The sequence below is a fragment of the Protopterus annectens genome, chromosome 3.part1, assembly GCF_019279795.1.
Source record: "Protopterus annectens isolate FY-2018-M chromosome 3.part1, PAN1.0, whole genome shotgun sequence".
In the NCBI taxonomy this organism is placed as follows: Eukaryota; Metazoa; Chordata; order Ceratodontiformes; family Protopteridae; genus Protopterus; species Protopterus annectens.
Genome location: NC_056732.1, coordinates 477,019,987 through 477,032,401, shown reverse-complemented (window position 1 = coordinate 477,032,401; position 12,415 = coordinate 477,019,987). Strand labels below are relative to the sequence as shown.

Genomic DNA, 12,415 nt, shown 5'->3' with positions numbered 1-12,415 from the left:
GTTGACAATGGAATTCAGGGTTGCCAGCTGGGAGTTTATTTTGTCCTGAGACCCCGCAGCTGTTGGATCCTGTAAGACCTCACCCACTTCTTTGAGCATGTCTCTTTGAAGGCGGGTGAAGTGGCACATATAATTCAGCGACCGCATGACAAAGGTTGCTGAAGAAAACATCCGCTTGCCGTACCTATCCATAGTCCTAGACTCCTTGTTAAGAGGATGGACAGGTACTGAAGGATCAGCCAGTTCCTTCTTAGTGGCTACAGCCACCACCGTGGCATCAACCGGGACACCCTTGGCTAAAAACTGTTTGTCCGAAGGGGCTGTTATGAATTTGGAAGGCCTCCGTGGGGTAGGTTCCATCGTATCAGGGGCCGTCCACGCCTTCCACGACACCACTTCCATGAGGGGGTCAAACAGCGGAGACACCCAGGAGGTGGAAGGGCGAGAGCTAAATGCCTCTAGGTAAACCGACTCGTCCTCAGAAGGATTAAGGGTAGACCAGTTCCCCCTCTGCTTCAGGATCTCAAGGATGTCTGAAAAGGAGACATCCTCAGAGGGGGACCGTGGGGACCCTTCCGACTCATCCAAGTCGGTATCCGATGTAATGGACTCAGGGGAGTCCACATGCTTCCTCTTACATTTCCTCTTCCGAGGGGGTTCCCCTGACGGATCAGGGGAAACCTCAGAAGAGGAGGATATTCCCAATGGGGAAACCTGAGGCGTTGGATCTCTACGGTCAGGAATGAGAGGGTGGGTAGAGACCGCAGCAGGCACTACAGAGGGAGGAGCTGAGGGAGCCGACCGTGGAGCAGGCACAGGGGCCAGCACGCTCCTCATGACTTCGAAGGCGCCCCTATCAGGCAGGGTAGAAGGTCCCCGCTCCGAAGAGATAAGGACCCCTCCCGGCACCAAGAGGGACGGCTCCGAAGCCGATGTCGGGGCCGAACTTACCAGCGCCGAAGCTCCGAGAGGGAGAACGGGGTCGGACAAGGGTCCGATGCCATTCGCCCCCTTGGAGCCGACTAGGAAGTCCATGCACCCGTATCCCTCCAAGGATGGGACCATGGAAGAGACCAGAGCTGACAACGGAGCCGAAAGGTGAGGTATCGGCTACGACGTGTCGACGGCCACGGCTCCCACAAGCTCCGGCTCCGAACTCAAAGAAAGAGTCGGAGGAGGAATCGAAGATGGGGTGGGAATAGTCACTGTCTGTTGAGAAGGGCTATGGAGCATTTGGGCTAGTGCCTGAGACTTAAGAAGTCTACTAACCACCCTCTCGAGGTCATGGTCCGAGAGCCTGGAAGACCTGGAGAAATGGGTTCGATGGCTCCACTCCAAGAGTAAGAGAGACCTCGGAGCCGAGTGAGCAGATTCCAAGGACGGAGACCTGGACCGTTTACGGCTAGCAGATGGCGCCGAAACCACTATCGGCGCCGACTGAGTCCTAGAATCATCGGCTCCAGCTGGAGCCGATGTAGAAGCCTGAATTTGAGGAACGTCGACTCCAGCCGGAGCCGATGAGGAAGACTGTGTCTTGGAAACATCGTCTCCAGCCGGAGCCGATGTAACAGCAGTCAAAGCACCACCAGTCGAGGCTCTGAACTCGGAGCCGACAGCTTAGATGGCTTTGAAGGCTTCCCCGACGATGACTTGGTCGGGGAACCTTCAGGCTTTAACAAGCCCCTCAAAATTAACTTATTTCTGCGTTCCTGCAGGACTCTTGGACTGAACGCATGACAGACCGAACAAGAGTCCTGCAGGTGCAGAGGGCCCAGGCAATAAACACAAGAAGTGTGACCATCTGTCAGTGACATTTTCTGACAGCACGAGTCACACTTCTTGAAGCCTGAGACCCTGGTGTCTTTAGACATCCTAAAAGGTACAAAAAATATACAGTAGCACACACACAGACACCCTTTAAAACAAGCTAAGTCAGTCACACAAAAATTAAACTGACAAGTTAAAGAAAGCAGAATAGGCCCAAAGGCCTAACCTTATAACCAAAGGGGGTTAGGATAAGGTTTAAACGGGACCGGAAGGGGGATTAGCTATGAAGGGAAGCTAATGGGATGGTCACTAACTAAAAACTAACTGAACATCTGACTAAAAGGTAGAAAATTAGGAATTATAATATAAAACCTGTAGAGCCGGTAATAAATGCACCTCGCAGCTGTAAGCGGCAAACGAGATCTGGGTAGTTAGCGCCTAGCATTGTGGGACATAGGGTAGCCTCGAGCCGGTATAAATAGCTCTCGAGCTTTAGTATAGGCCGAGTCAGAGCTGAGGGTCGGCTCTGAACCCATCCAGCAAGAATGAAGGCGAGATTGACAACTTAACATTCCTTTTTTCTCAAGTCCGTGGAACATGAACTCCTGCCTTTTTGGATCATGACATGAAACTACCCTCAACTATGACCTGGTTGTAGCATGTCCTCTTGCAGCACATAACATTCTACAATATAAAACCCCCTTTTGGGCTGATGAAAACTTTAATTAGACCTAAAGTGTTTAGTGGTACTCATGTACATTTGCAGCCTGGAAAAAAAAAAAGTATATAAATGCAATTTTTTTTCTTTTACCAACCGCCAGCATCACCAGCTTTTGGATGATATTACAACAGAAGTAAGGCTTCAGGTATGAAATATAATAATGAAGACTTCAGAATTTCTAAAAGCATGGTTAATAAACAAATTCCTATGTGCCTAACTAGAACAAAAGCAACAGAAGTTAAGGACATTCAAATATTTTTCAGCACAGTTCATTTCATTTCAACAGAAGAATAACATCACTTATTTCATAAACACAAACAAAAGATAACTGTACCACTGTGCAGCAAGATTGCTTAGTCCAGTGGTTCCCAACCTTTTTTGATTCTCGCCTCCCTTGCTGAATCCAGGTTTTCCCAAGGTGCTCCCCCGCGGCGCACATAAAGTGCATATTTCATTTATTTATTTGACATTTGTTTAACGAGGCTGCCTGACTGGACTAGGAGACCAGGGAAGAAAAGCTCAAAAGTGCAATAAAAAAGGCAATTATCAAAAAAAAGTGTACATTCTGCTTAACAGCATAACACTGATCTAATATGGTTGAGAGGAAAACAAACCTAATGACAACCTTATTAACTTTAAGTTTATAAGAGCAATATTAAAAATCTGTCCCTATTATTTGGCTCTGTCCAGCATACCTCTCAACTGTACAGATTTTTGCCTCACATTTTTGGTCTTTTTTCTCATAAAATTGTTGTTTTCTGGCAAATCACTGGCAGATCATTGCGGATGAAGTCAGAAAATAATGACAGGTGAGTTTCATACTTCATACCCGTCAGAAAATTCATGCTAATGCAAAACCTGCACTGCTATCAACTTTCTAAGTTTGTGAGAGCAGTGCTTAAAGGTGACACTGTTTTGTGCTTTTGTACCCCCACTATGTTTGGCTTTGTCCAGATTTCTTGATCTAAGAGGGTGAGAGGTATGTGTCCAATGGTATGGACCAGAATTGCACAGACCTCATTGCTGCTGCTGCCAGGGATCACTCTCACTCTTCACACTCTCCCCCCGTGACACATACCACACGGTAAATTCATATTTGGCTTGCAGGAATTTACTTTACAAAAATGCAAATTTCTTTTCCTCTTCTTTTAGTAAAACATATTAAACACCTTAATAGTTATGACACAAGTAATGAAAGACTTGTGATACAACAGCATATACAAATTAATTTCCAACTTGTTCCATACTTGGCAGAAGAAATTAATTTAAAACTTTAGTTCTGACTACATATCTGATCTGCTGTGAATATTTGTTAATAAATATGCCAGTCTGGGATACAAAAGCCTTAGAAAATGTGAAACACACACACACACACACACACACACACACACACACACACACACACACACACACACACACACACACACACACACACACACACACACACACACACACACACGCACAGACAGACACAGACAGACACAGACACAGACAGACACAGACACACTAAAAAGCACAATTCTTACAATATTCTGAAATGCTGACAATGGTCCATGAATACTAGAATTGATGATAGGCTCCTGGCTGCCCAGAGATTCTGGAATGATAGTAGGGTTGAGCACAGCTTTCTTCTCTTTAAGATTAAGAACAAGTCCCAGTTCTGGTAGAGGGAGACATGAGGGTCTAGCCATTCCAAAGAGGATATGATAAAGGTCAACTGCACCACATCTCAATCTCCAGTCATGGCAGGTGCCTGAAACAAGACAGAATGAAATACAGCATTTAAACTCTTTAAAAGTATGACCACAAACACCATGGCTACAAGGATACTTTTTACAAGACAAGGCATGCTACTTACACATCATGTGTCCTTTTATGCTAAAAGCAATATACAACTTCTAAATTTTTCACAAGACATAACTGGAAACAGTTTTGGTTTAATAAGCATGTGAGTTACCAAATCTGAAATAAGGCAAACAATAAAAAGAAAAAAAAATAATAATTCTGTGCTTGCACAATCCCAGCTATGTTTCAAGTAGAGTTTTAATACCACTGACAGGGATACAGTAGCCATCAGTGGTATTAAAACTCTACTTGGAGCATAGTTGGGATTGTGCTGGGATAGAATTGCTGGTTCATGGAAGTTCCATGTCAGAAACATCACAATCATTCCAGAATATCTGAGGATAAGATACTGGCAATCATTGTGGTGAAGTTCAGTGGGAGGCATACTTCCTTGGTCGGCCATGCACATAATGATGGTCAAGAAATGTTGATACAGGCTTAGCACACTCTGGTAATGTAGATACAATCTCCATAAATGCAAGCACATCATCATCTACTGGTAGGAAAGCCAGGCAATCAACTTGCTGATGGCTATAGAAAATGCAGTGTCCTTACTATAAAGAGCCACAAGGTGGTGATGCTGGAGTTGCCACCAAATAATCTGGACAAAATGGTAAAAGCAACCCTTTAGAATACTCTTGGGGAATGCCTTACGGCTAGCACAAATTGCTGCCTTCTCAAAATCAGTCATTATGTCGCCTGTGTAAAAGGTGCATCCGATATTTGCAGCCATCTCCTTAAGCATATCCCACACATTGTTGTATGCTGCCTCAGGAGTCATTAGACAATAAACCAGGGGAACAATCCTATTAGTAGTGGGAGTGCCAATGGATCCATGTAAGGTGTACAACTGGCAGCACACTTCTGCACATGTTGGGAATGTGCCATCTCCAAGTATGATGTGTGACCTGCACACATCTGCCAGATTTTGAGCTGTAGTGAGCACAACAATAGAGTCCTTACCATCCATATCCACTTAGGAGAAAGATACCACTGGTGAGTGGGTACCGGCTGACATCAATGTCTGATTGGGTTGCAGGGTGTATAGAAATGGATGTCTGTGCCCTCTGTCACATTCTGGTAATGGTACAAGAGTGTGTAGCACGACAAGGCATCTCTTGAAGCACACACTGTCATCTACCTTTCCAAGGATATTCTGCATTACTTGATTAGGCAAATCATTGCTGTGTTCTGCACTCTGCCATAGTTCTGCACACACCACTACCTGTGCACTGGTTGCATCAGGTCCATGTTGGTGTGACAAAGATTTCTGCAGTTCTTCCCACTCTGCATGAAATGTGATAGTTCCCCTTGATACATGCCCAGTATCATTTGGATGGCACCTCACGCTCTAAATGGTATAGGTATCCCTCTACCACGAGCATTGGCTTGCCATATTGCCTGGGCACTGTCCAGTATCTGCTGCCAAGCTGACCTGGTCTGTACTCATATGCAGCATCCATCATGTCAACAATACTTGTATAGGACTGCTCAGTATCCATGTTCTAGAGTTTAGCAAGGCTGGGCGACTGGATGCCAATGATATCAGATACAGGCTTCTCTGTGGCTGTGGGAAGTGTTAAGTGTTTCATCTTGCACAGTATAGCTCCTGTAGTAGCTTGCTATGTCTTCACACATATGCAGTGGCTTACGACCGCTGTCTGTCAGAAAGGGTGGTTTGTTGCTCTGTGTACTCCACTTTGCTACTGGTATATCCCTTGCTAGAGCTCAGTTAGATATGCTGTATTTACAAACTGAACAGCTCCCTTTTCTGCATGACTGCCTCTACGTATGTGTTTTCCCTATCTGCAGCTATCATAGGAAGACTGTGTTGGACTTCCAAGTGCCACACAAGCTAATCCATTACACCACAGTCTGCTTTGGTAGGTGAGCTGGGATACTAACAACATACTTGCCATATGTAATTATATGATTCTGCAATGATTACTGTCCTTGTATCCTGCTTGTGTCTCCCATATCCCTTCTGTGTGTCTGCTATTTTATGCCTTAACTTTGTAATTCCTTATGGTAGTTGGTCCTGCATTCTGTGGGACCACATCTGTAATAAGCAGTTTTAGATGCACCTCGTTCACTTCACTGTACTTATGTTCATCTAAAGCTTCCCCTTAGTACTGTACAGTCATAATCTTCTATACCTTGTAGTACATCTTCCATGTCTGTCATTAATATGTAAGCAAAGCACTGTTCACTTTCAACTTTCCTTCCTGTTCTGTAAAAGGAAATAGTCTTATCAATGCCCTTACAGTTAATTTGCTGTGTTAGCATAGTCTCTTATGATACAGGCTATCCTGTTACTGTTGTATTTTACCTGCACATTACTTTTCTGTTTGTAATACAGCAGTCTGAAACTCAAATGTCTTGTCATTATTTTCTAACTTCAATCTTTAATGATTTGCTATTAATTTGCCAGAAAACCACACATTTATGAAAAACGGACCAAAAATATGAGGCAAAAATCTGGACCTTTTGCAAAAATCTGCACAGTTGAGGGGTATGTTGTTGCCATTTACTGTTTGAAGGGGAATAGCTGGGATTCTATCTAGTAAGGTTTCCCTATTTTACATTTGTAGTGAGACTGAGGGGTATTGCTGTAATGTCATGTCTACTGTAGACTGTATAGCTATGTACTGGGCAGACTTGTTTCCTTCCTTATACCATCTGCAGTGTTCTAGCATGTTAGAGGGTTTTGCAGTCACTAAACTTAATATTCATTCTAGTATGTGCTTCCCACCCTGCTTGTAAAGCACGATGGGAAGCACATACCCAAATATTCACAGGGTTATGTGTTTCCTATTCTGCTTTACAAGAATGCCACTACAAGTCATCAGCGACATATTCCCACTGTTCCACTACAAGTCATCAGCGACATATTCCCACTGTTTATAGGTGAGAATCTTCAGCTTAAGCCTATCTAATGCCTTTCTTTCCCTCAGTAGTATGCATTCCTCTCAACCTCTTAGCACAAGATATCTGTACAAAGCCTGTAATACCTGGGGACAAAGGCAGACATCTATGGACAGATTTTAAATATTGCTCTTATAAACTTAGAAAGTTGCTAGAATAGCAGGAATTGTCTTAGCAAGCATGTTTAAATGGATATGACTTCTGCAGCTCAGAGTCCTCAACTCAACTTGGTCCTCAGTGATTTAGCAGACAACCAAAATTGTTATGTACACAGAACAAATATATGAGGCAAACATCTGAACTTTCTGCAAAAATCTGGACAGTTGGAGGTATGATTGTATGCTCTGCATCTCGCTCCCTCATGCTTTATACATCAGTGACAATCATTATTCTATAGCAGCTGTTTCTACTGTTATAAAACAGCTGGGCAGCTTACATTAAGGAGCGTGGCTGTGTACCAGTTTAATTACCAGCGTTAAACACCATAGCATTTCTGCCTTTTGGCCGCATCACTCTATGATGAAGTGGTGTTGCAGCCTTTTGGTTTTGGAGTTGTAGCTCGTGAGGAAATGTCTTGCGACCTACATGCCGGAACCCATGTTGGAGGAGTGATGGGGAAGAAAGAGCTAACTAGGAATATGTTTTGGAAGTGTAATGAGTTAGCAGATTTTAGAAATTTCTTACAGATTACCTGTGAGAAATCCTTGGTGATCATATGGGTATAACTAAGGAAAAAAGGAGTTATGTCTTACCATAACATTCCATCTGAGTTGTTGATCTTCACTTATCCTTGACTGTGGGTTCGGTTCCACTCGGCTGTTATTCCAGCTCACATCTTCCAAAAACTCTTGAGCTTAGCACTACCCATAATGCCCCTCTCAAGATTACATCAGATTGAGTTTGCATAAAATAGTGACAGACAGTAAATAACAGAGTAGAGACCATATCTATAATCATAGAGGAATAATCCACTGTAATGGGACAGATCCGTTCCACCAAGAAACCCAGAAGGCTGGGGGGAAGGAGAGTGGGAATGTCAAAGATAAGTGAAGATTGACAACTCAGATGGAATATTATGGTAAGACTTAACTTCTTTATCTGATGCTGTCAATCTTCACTTAATCCTTGACCATGGGACAGAGTCCCCAGCTACTGAAATCTTGGGAGGTCTCACGGAAGAATATTCCTGAGCACCATCGAGCCAAAGGATGCTCAAAGCCCTAGAGACTAGATCTAACTTGTAATGAGTACTAAAGGTATGTGGGGATGCCCAGGTAGCCGCTGCGCATATATCATCTAAAGAGGCTCTTGCATGGAAGACTGCGGAAATGGCTACTGTTCCTGTAGAATGTGCTTTTACAGGTATCGGCAGCTGCACTTTCCTTTTATTATAAATGAAGTTTATGCAGTCTTGAAGCCATTATCCAGAGTAACCTTAGAAACTGGTTTGCCCAGAGAAGCAGAAGAGAATGAAACAAACAACTCATCAGATTTTCTAAATTCCTTTGTTCTATGAAGATAAAAATGTAATTGTCTGTGAACATCTAGTAAATGCAGACAATATTCTCCATTATTGAAATATTTGGGGAAAAATACTGGAAGTTGGATAGCCTGATTGATACTAGTCAGATACTACTTTCAGTAAAAGGAAGGATTCATTCGTAGCAAAACCCTGTCCTTATAAAATATTAGGTAAGGTGGCTTGCAAGATAGGGCCTGTAACTCAGATAATCGTCTATCAGATGTAATAGCAACTAAAAATAAGGTTTTCCAGGATAAATACTTCAAATCGGAACTTGCAGATGGTTCAAATGGGGAATTAGACTGCAACATTAGATTCAAGTCCCAAGGAGTAGACGGATCCTTACATGGGGGTGTCAGCAATGAAGTTCCTTTTAAAAAGGCTTTACAAAGTTTGTGTGACATAAGCACTGTATCATTGAGACCATCATGAAAATCTGAAATTGCAGCTAGATGAACTTGTGTAGCTGAAGAGGATGCACCCACCTTGAAAAGTGATGCTAAAAATTCTAAGACTTTATGAATGGGTGCAGAATACAGGTCAAAATTCTTGTCTGTAGCCCATTTTGAAAATTTTTGCCACCTGTTGCATAATTGTCCAGGCAAAGGTTTATAAGAGCCTAGAATAATTTGTTGAACTGGGGCTATAAGGCTAGTATGCCTGGCAATCATTGGAAGTGGAGAAGCCATGCAGTGAGCTTGGGATTCTGGAGATTCAGGTGAATGAGTCCCTCTGGATGGGAAAATAGGTCTGGAGCTGGGTCAAGGGTCCATGGTTCCTAAATTAGGTGAGGCCATAGAAAGGAACCATATATGTTAAGGCCAGAATGGAGAAATTAAAATTATCTTGTTCTTCAACCTGTTTGCTTTCTTCAGAAACTGGGAAATGAGTGGAATAGGGGGGAAGGCATACAGTACACTGGGGGGGCGAACTATGGAGAAGAGCATCTTTCAGTGACTCCCCCTGGATGGGGGATCAGGGCAAAGCAGCTGCTGCATTTGTTGTTCACAGGGGATGCAAAGAGAACACAACAGGGCTGGCCCCATCGATGGAATATCCTTTCTGCCACCAAAGGGTTTAGAGACCACTTGTGAGGCATTAGGATGTCCCTGCTCAATTTATCCACAATCACACTGAGGCTCCCTGGAATATGCGTTGCAACTAGAAAGCAGTCAGTTGAAATTACCCATTGCCAAACTCTGAGAGCTTCTTGACAAAGAGGTAAGATGTGGCACCCCCTTGTTTGTTGATGTACCAAACTACCAATATGTTGTCTGCATGAATCGCAATCATTCTTGAGGGGAGGGTTTCTTGGAATGCTTGCAATGCTAGGAGCACTGCCCTCATCTCTAGAACAGTGATGTGCAAATTGACCTCCAACGGGAACCAAGTGCCTTGGACTGTCTTTCCCAGATAATGCTCCGCCCACCCTATCCGAGATGTGTCCATGGTCACTATGGCTTGGGGTTGTGGAGGGACAAAGGGACAGCCCAGTAAAATGTCATTGGAATGGAGCCACAAACTCAGGTCCTTTTTGCATAAACTGGTGATCCGAATTTGATGTGACATTGGTTGTGCCATTAATGACCACTGTGATGCCAACAGCCACTGAAGAACTTGCATGTGAAACCTGGCAAAAGGAACTAAGGTGATGGTGGCTGCCATAGATCCTAGAACCTGAAGTACTGATCTTGCAGTTACGGTTCTGTTGTGAATATTTTGGCTGACTTGTGATCTTACTCTTTGAAGTTTTTCTTCAGGTACAGACGTGACACAGGTGCTTGTGTCCAACATCGCTCCTATGAACCCTAAATGCTGTGTTGGCTCTAGATGGGATTTTTCATAGTTTACAGTGATCCCTATTGTGGAACAAGTTTGAAGGAAGTAATTCCTTGCTTGAAGCAGTAGATGCCTGGAGGTTGCAGTAATGAGCCAGTCGTCTAAGTAGGAAACACCTGGAATCCTTGCAGTCTGAAGTGAGCCCGACCATTGCCATGCACTTTGTGAACACCCTGGGTGCTATGGTTTGACCGAAGGGCATGACTGGGAACTGATAATGACTGGTTCCCAGCCGGAAGTGCAGAAATCTTCTGGAGAGTTTGTCTATTTTTATGTGATAATATTGAAGATCTATTGAGCACATCCAATTTTCTTTCCCTAAGAACGGGAGAATAGACTGAACCGTGACCATCCAAGATATGGTATTTTGAACTGACTTGTTCAAGGCACTGAAATCCAAAATTGGTCTCCAGTCCCCTATTTTCTTTGGCACTAAAAAGAATCTTGAATAAACTCCAGATCCTATCTGGTCTGGTGGGACTGTTTGGATGGCTCTTTTGTCAAGCAGTTTTGGAATTTCTAGAACTGCTGCATCCCTGTGACTGTGTGGAACATCCAGGATATTCTTCAGTTGTTTGGCTTGGTCAGAGAAGGGAATATAGTAACCTCTGGTTATGATCCTCTGCTATGGTTAGCTAGGCAAGTAGGTGCAGGAAACATCGTCACCCAACTGCCTCCAGAGGATGGCAATCAAGCTTCTGTTCAAGAGCATCGATAGGAATTTCCAGGGAAAGAATCCCTGGAATCCTGATTTTGTGGCCACCTCTGCCTCTAGCATGGAGTCTTCCACTATAAGCCCACCCTGCCCTGAGAGGAGTCATTGTCATACGAGTCCTAGAAAGGCCCTTGGGACTTTTTGAACCATAGCCTTCCAGTCCTCTGGTTCCTTGAGTAGACCCGTTGGGGAGTGGAAAAGCATACGCCCATGGCAGAAAGTGTCTTTCCATCTTTCTCATATCTAGCAAGGGTCTCTAACTTTGAGTCCAAAAAGGTATGTTCCATCAAAAGAAGCAATGACGAAAGAAGACCTAAATGGCTCCACAAAGCCACATAAGTGCATCCAGATGTGTCTTCTTATAGCTACTCTGGAACCCGCTGCTCTAGTCATCCCTTCAGCTGCATGGGTGATGAGCCTCATGGACGAGTTACATATTGAATTGAGGGTCGTCAGCTGGGAAGCTACTTTAGTCTGAACCCCCTCAGCTACAGTTCCTGTGAGAGTATCTAAGCCTGGTAAAATGTGTCATGAAATTCAAGGACTTAAGCGCAAAGGTCAGTGAAACATATATGAGCTTCCTGAATCTATCAATCATCCTAGATAGTAGGACTTTCAGCAGCAAGTTCATTTTGGTGGCTGCCGCAACCACCATGGCATCCACTGGCATCCCTTTAGCCCAATGCTGTTGATCATTGGCAGCTGACAATATACGGTCTGTTCTCTTAGGGATTGGCTCGATGGAGTCGGGAATCTTCCAGGCCTGCTGAGCAATTAGTTTAATCAGATCGTCAGCAGGCAGAGAAATCCAGGCAATAGATGGTCGGGCACAGAAAGCCTCTAGGTATACTGACTCCTCTGAGGAAAGCTGTTGGGAAGTCCAGCCACCCACCTGTTTAAGGATCTGTAGAATGTCACCAAAGGAAACATCTTTTGGGGGTGACCTTGGGGAACCTTCCCCTTCATCAAAGTCAGTATCTTCTGTGAATGACTCTTTAGGGGAGTCCAGGTGCTTCCTCTTGCACTTTCACTCCTGGGGCACCTCCTCAGTGGGACTGGCCGGGGAGGTGTCAAAAGAGGA

The 12,415-nt window shown here is 44.1% G+C and overlaps 1 protein-coding gene across 1 annotated transcript in view; it reads right to left on the bottom strand.

Moving 5' to 3' along the window:
- Positions 1 to 12,415, bottom strand: part of TAF2 (TATA-box binding protein associated factor 2) — a 2,150,018-nt gene that overhangs the window by 215,633 nt on the left and 1,921,970 nt on the right. The window contains exon 23 of the mRNA XM_044066916.1: positions 4,015 to 4,241. Within this exon, the coding sequence (XP_043922851.1) occupies positions 4,015 to 4,241 (227 nt within the window). The remainder of the gene's footprint in view (positions 1 to 4,014; positions 4,242 to 12,415) is intronic.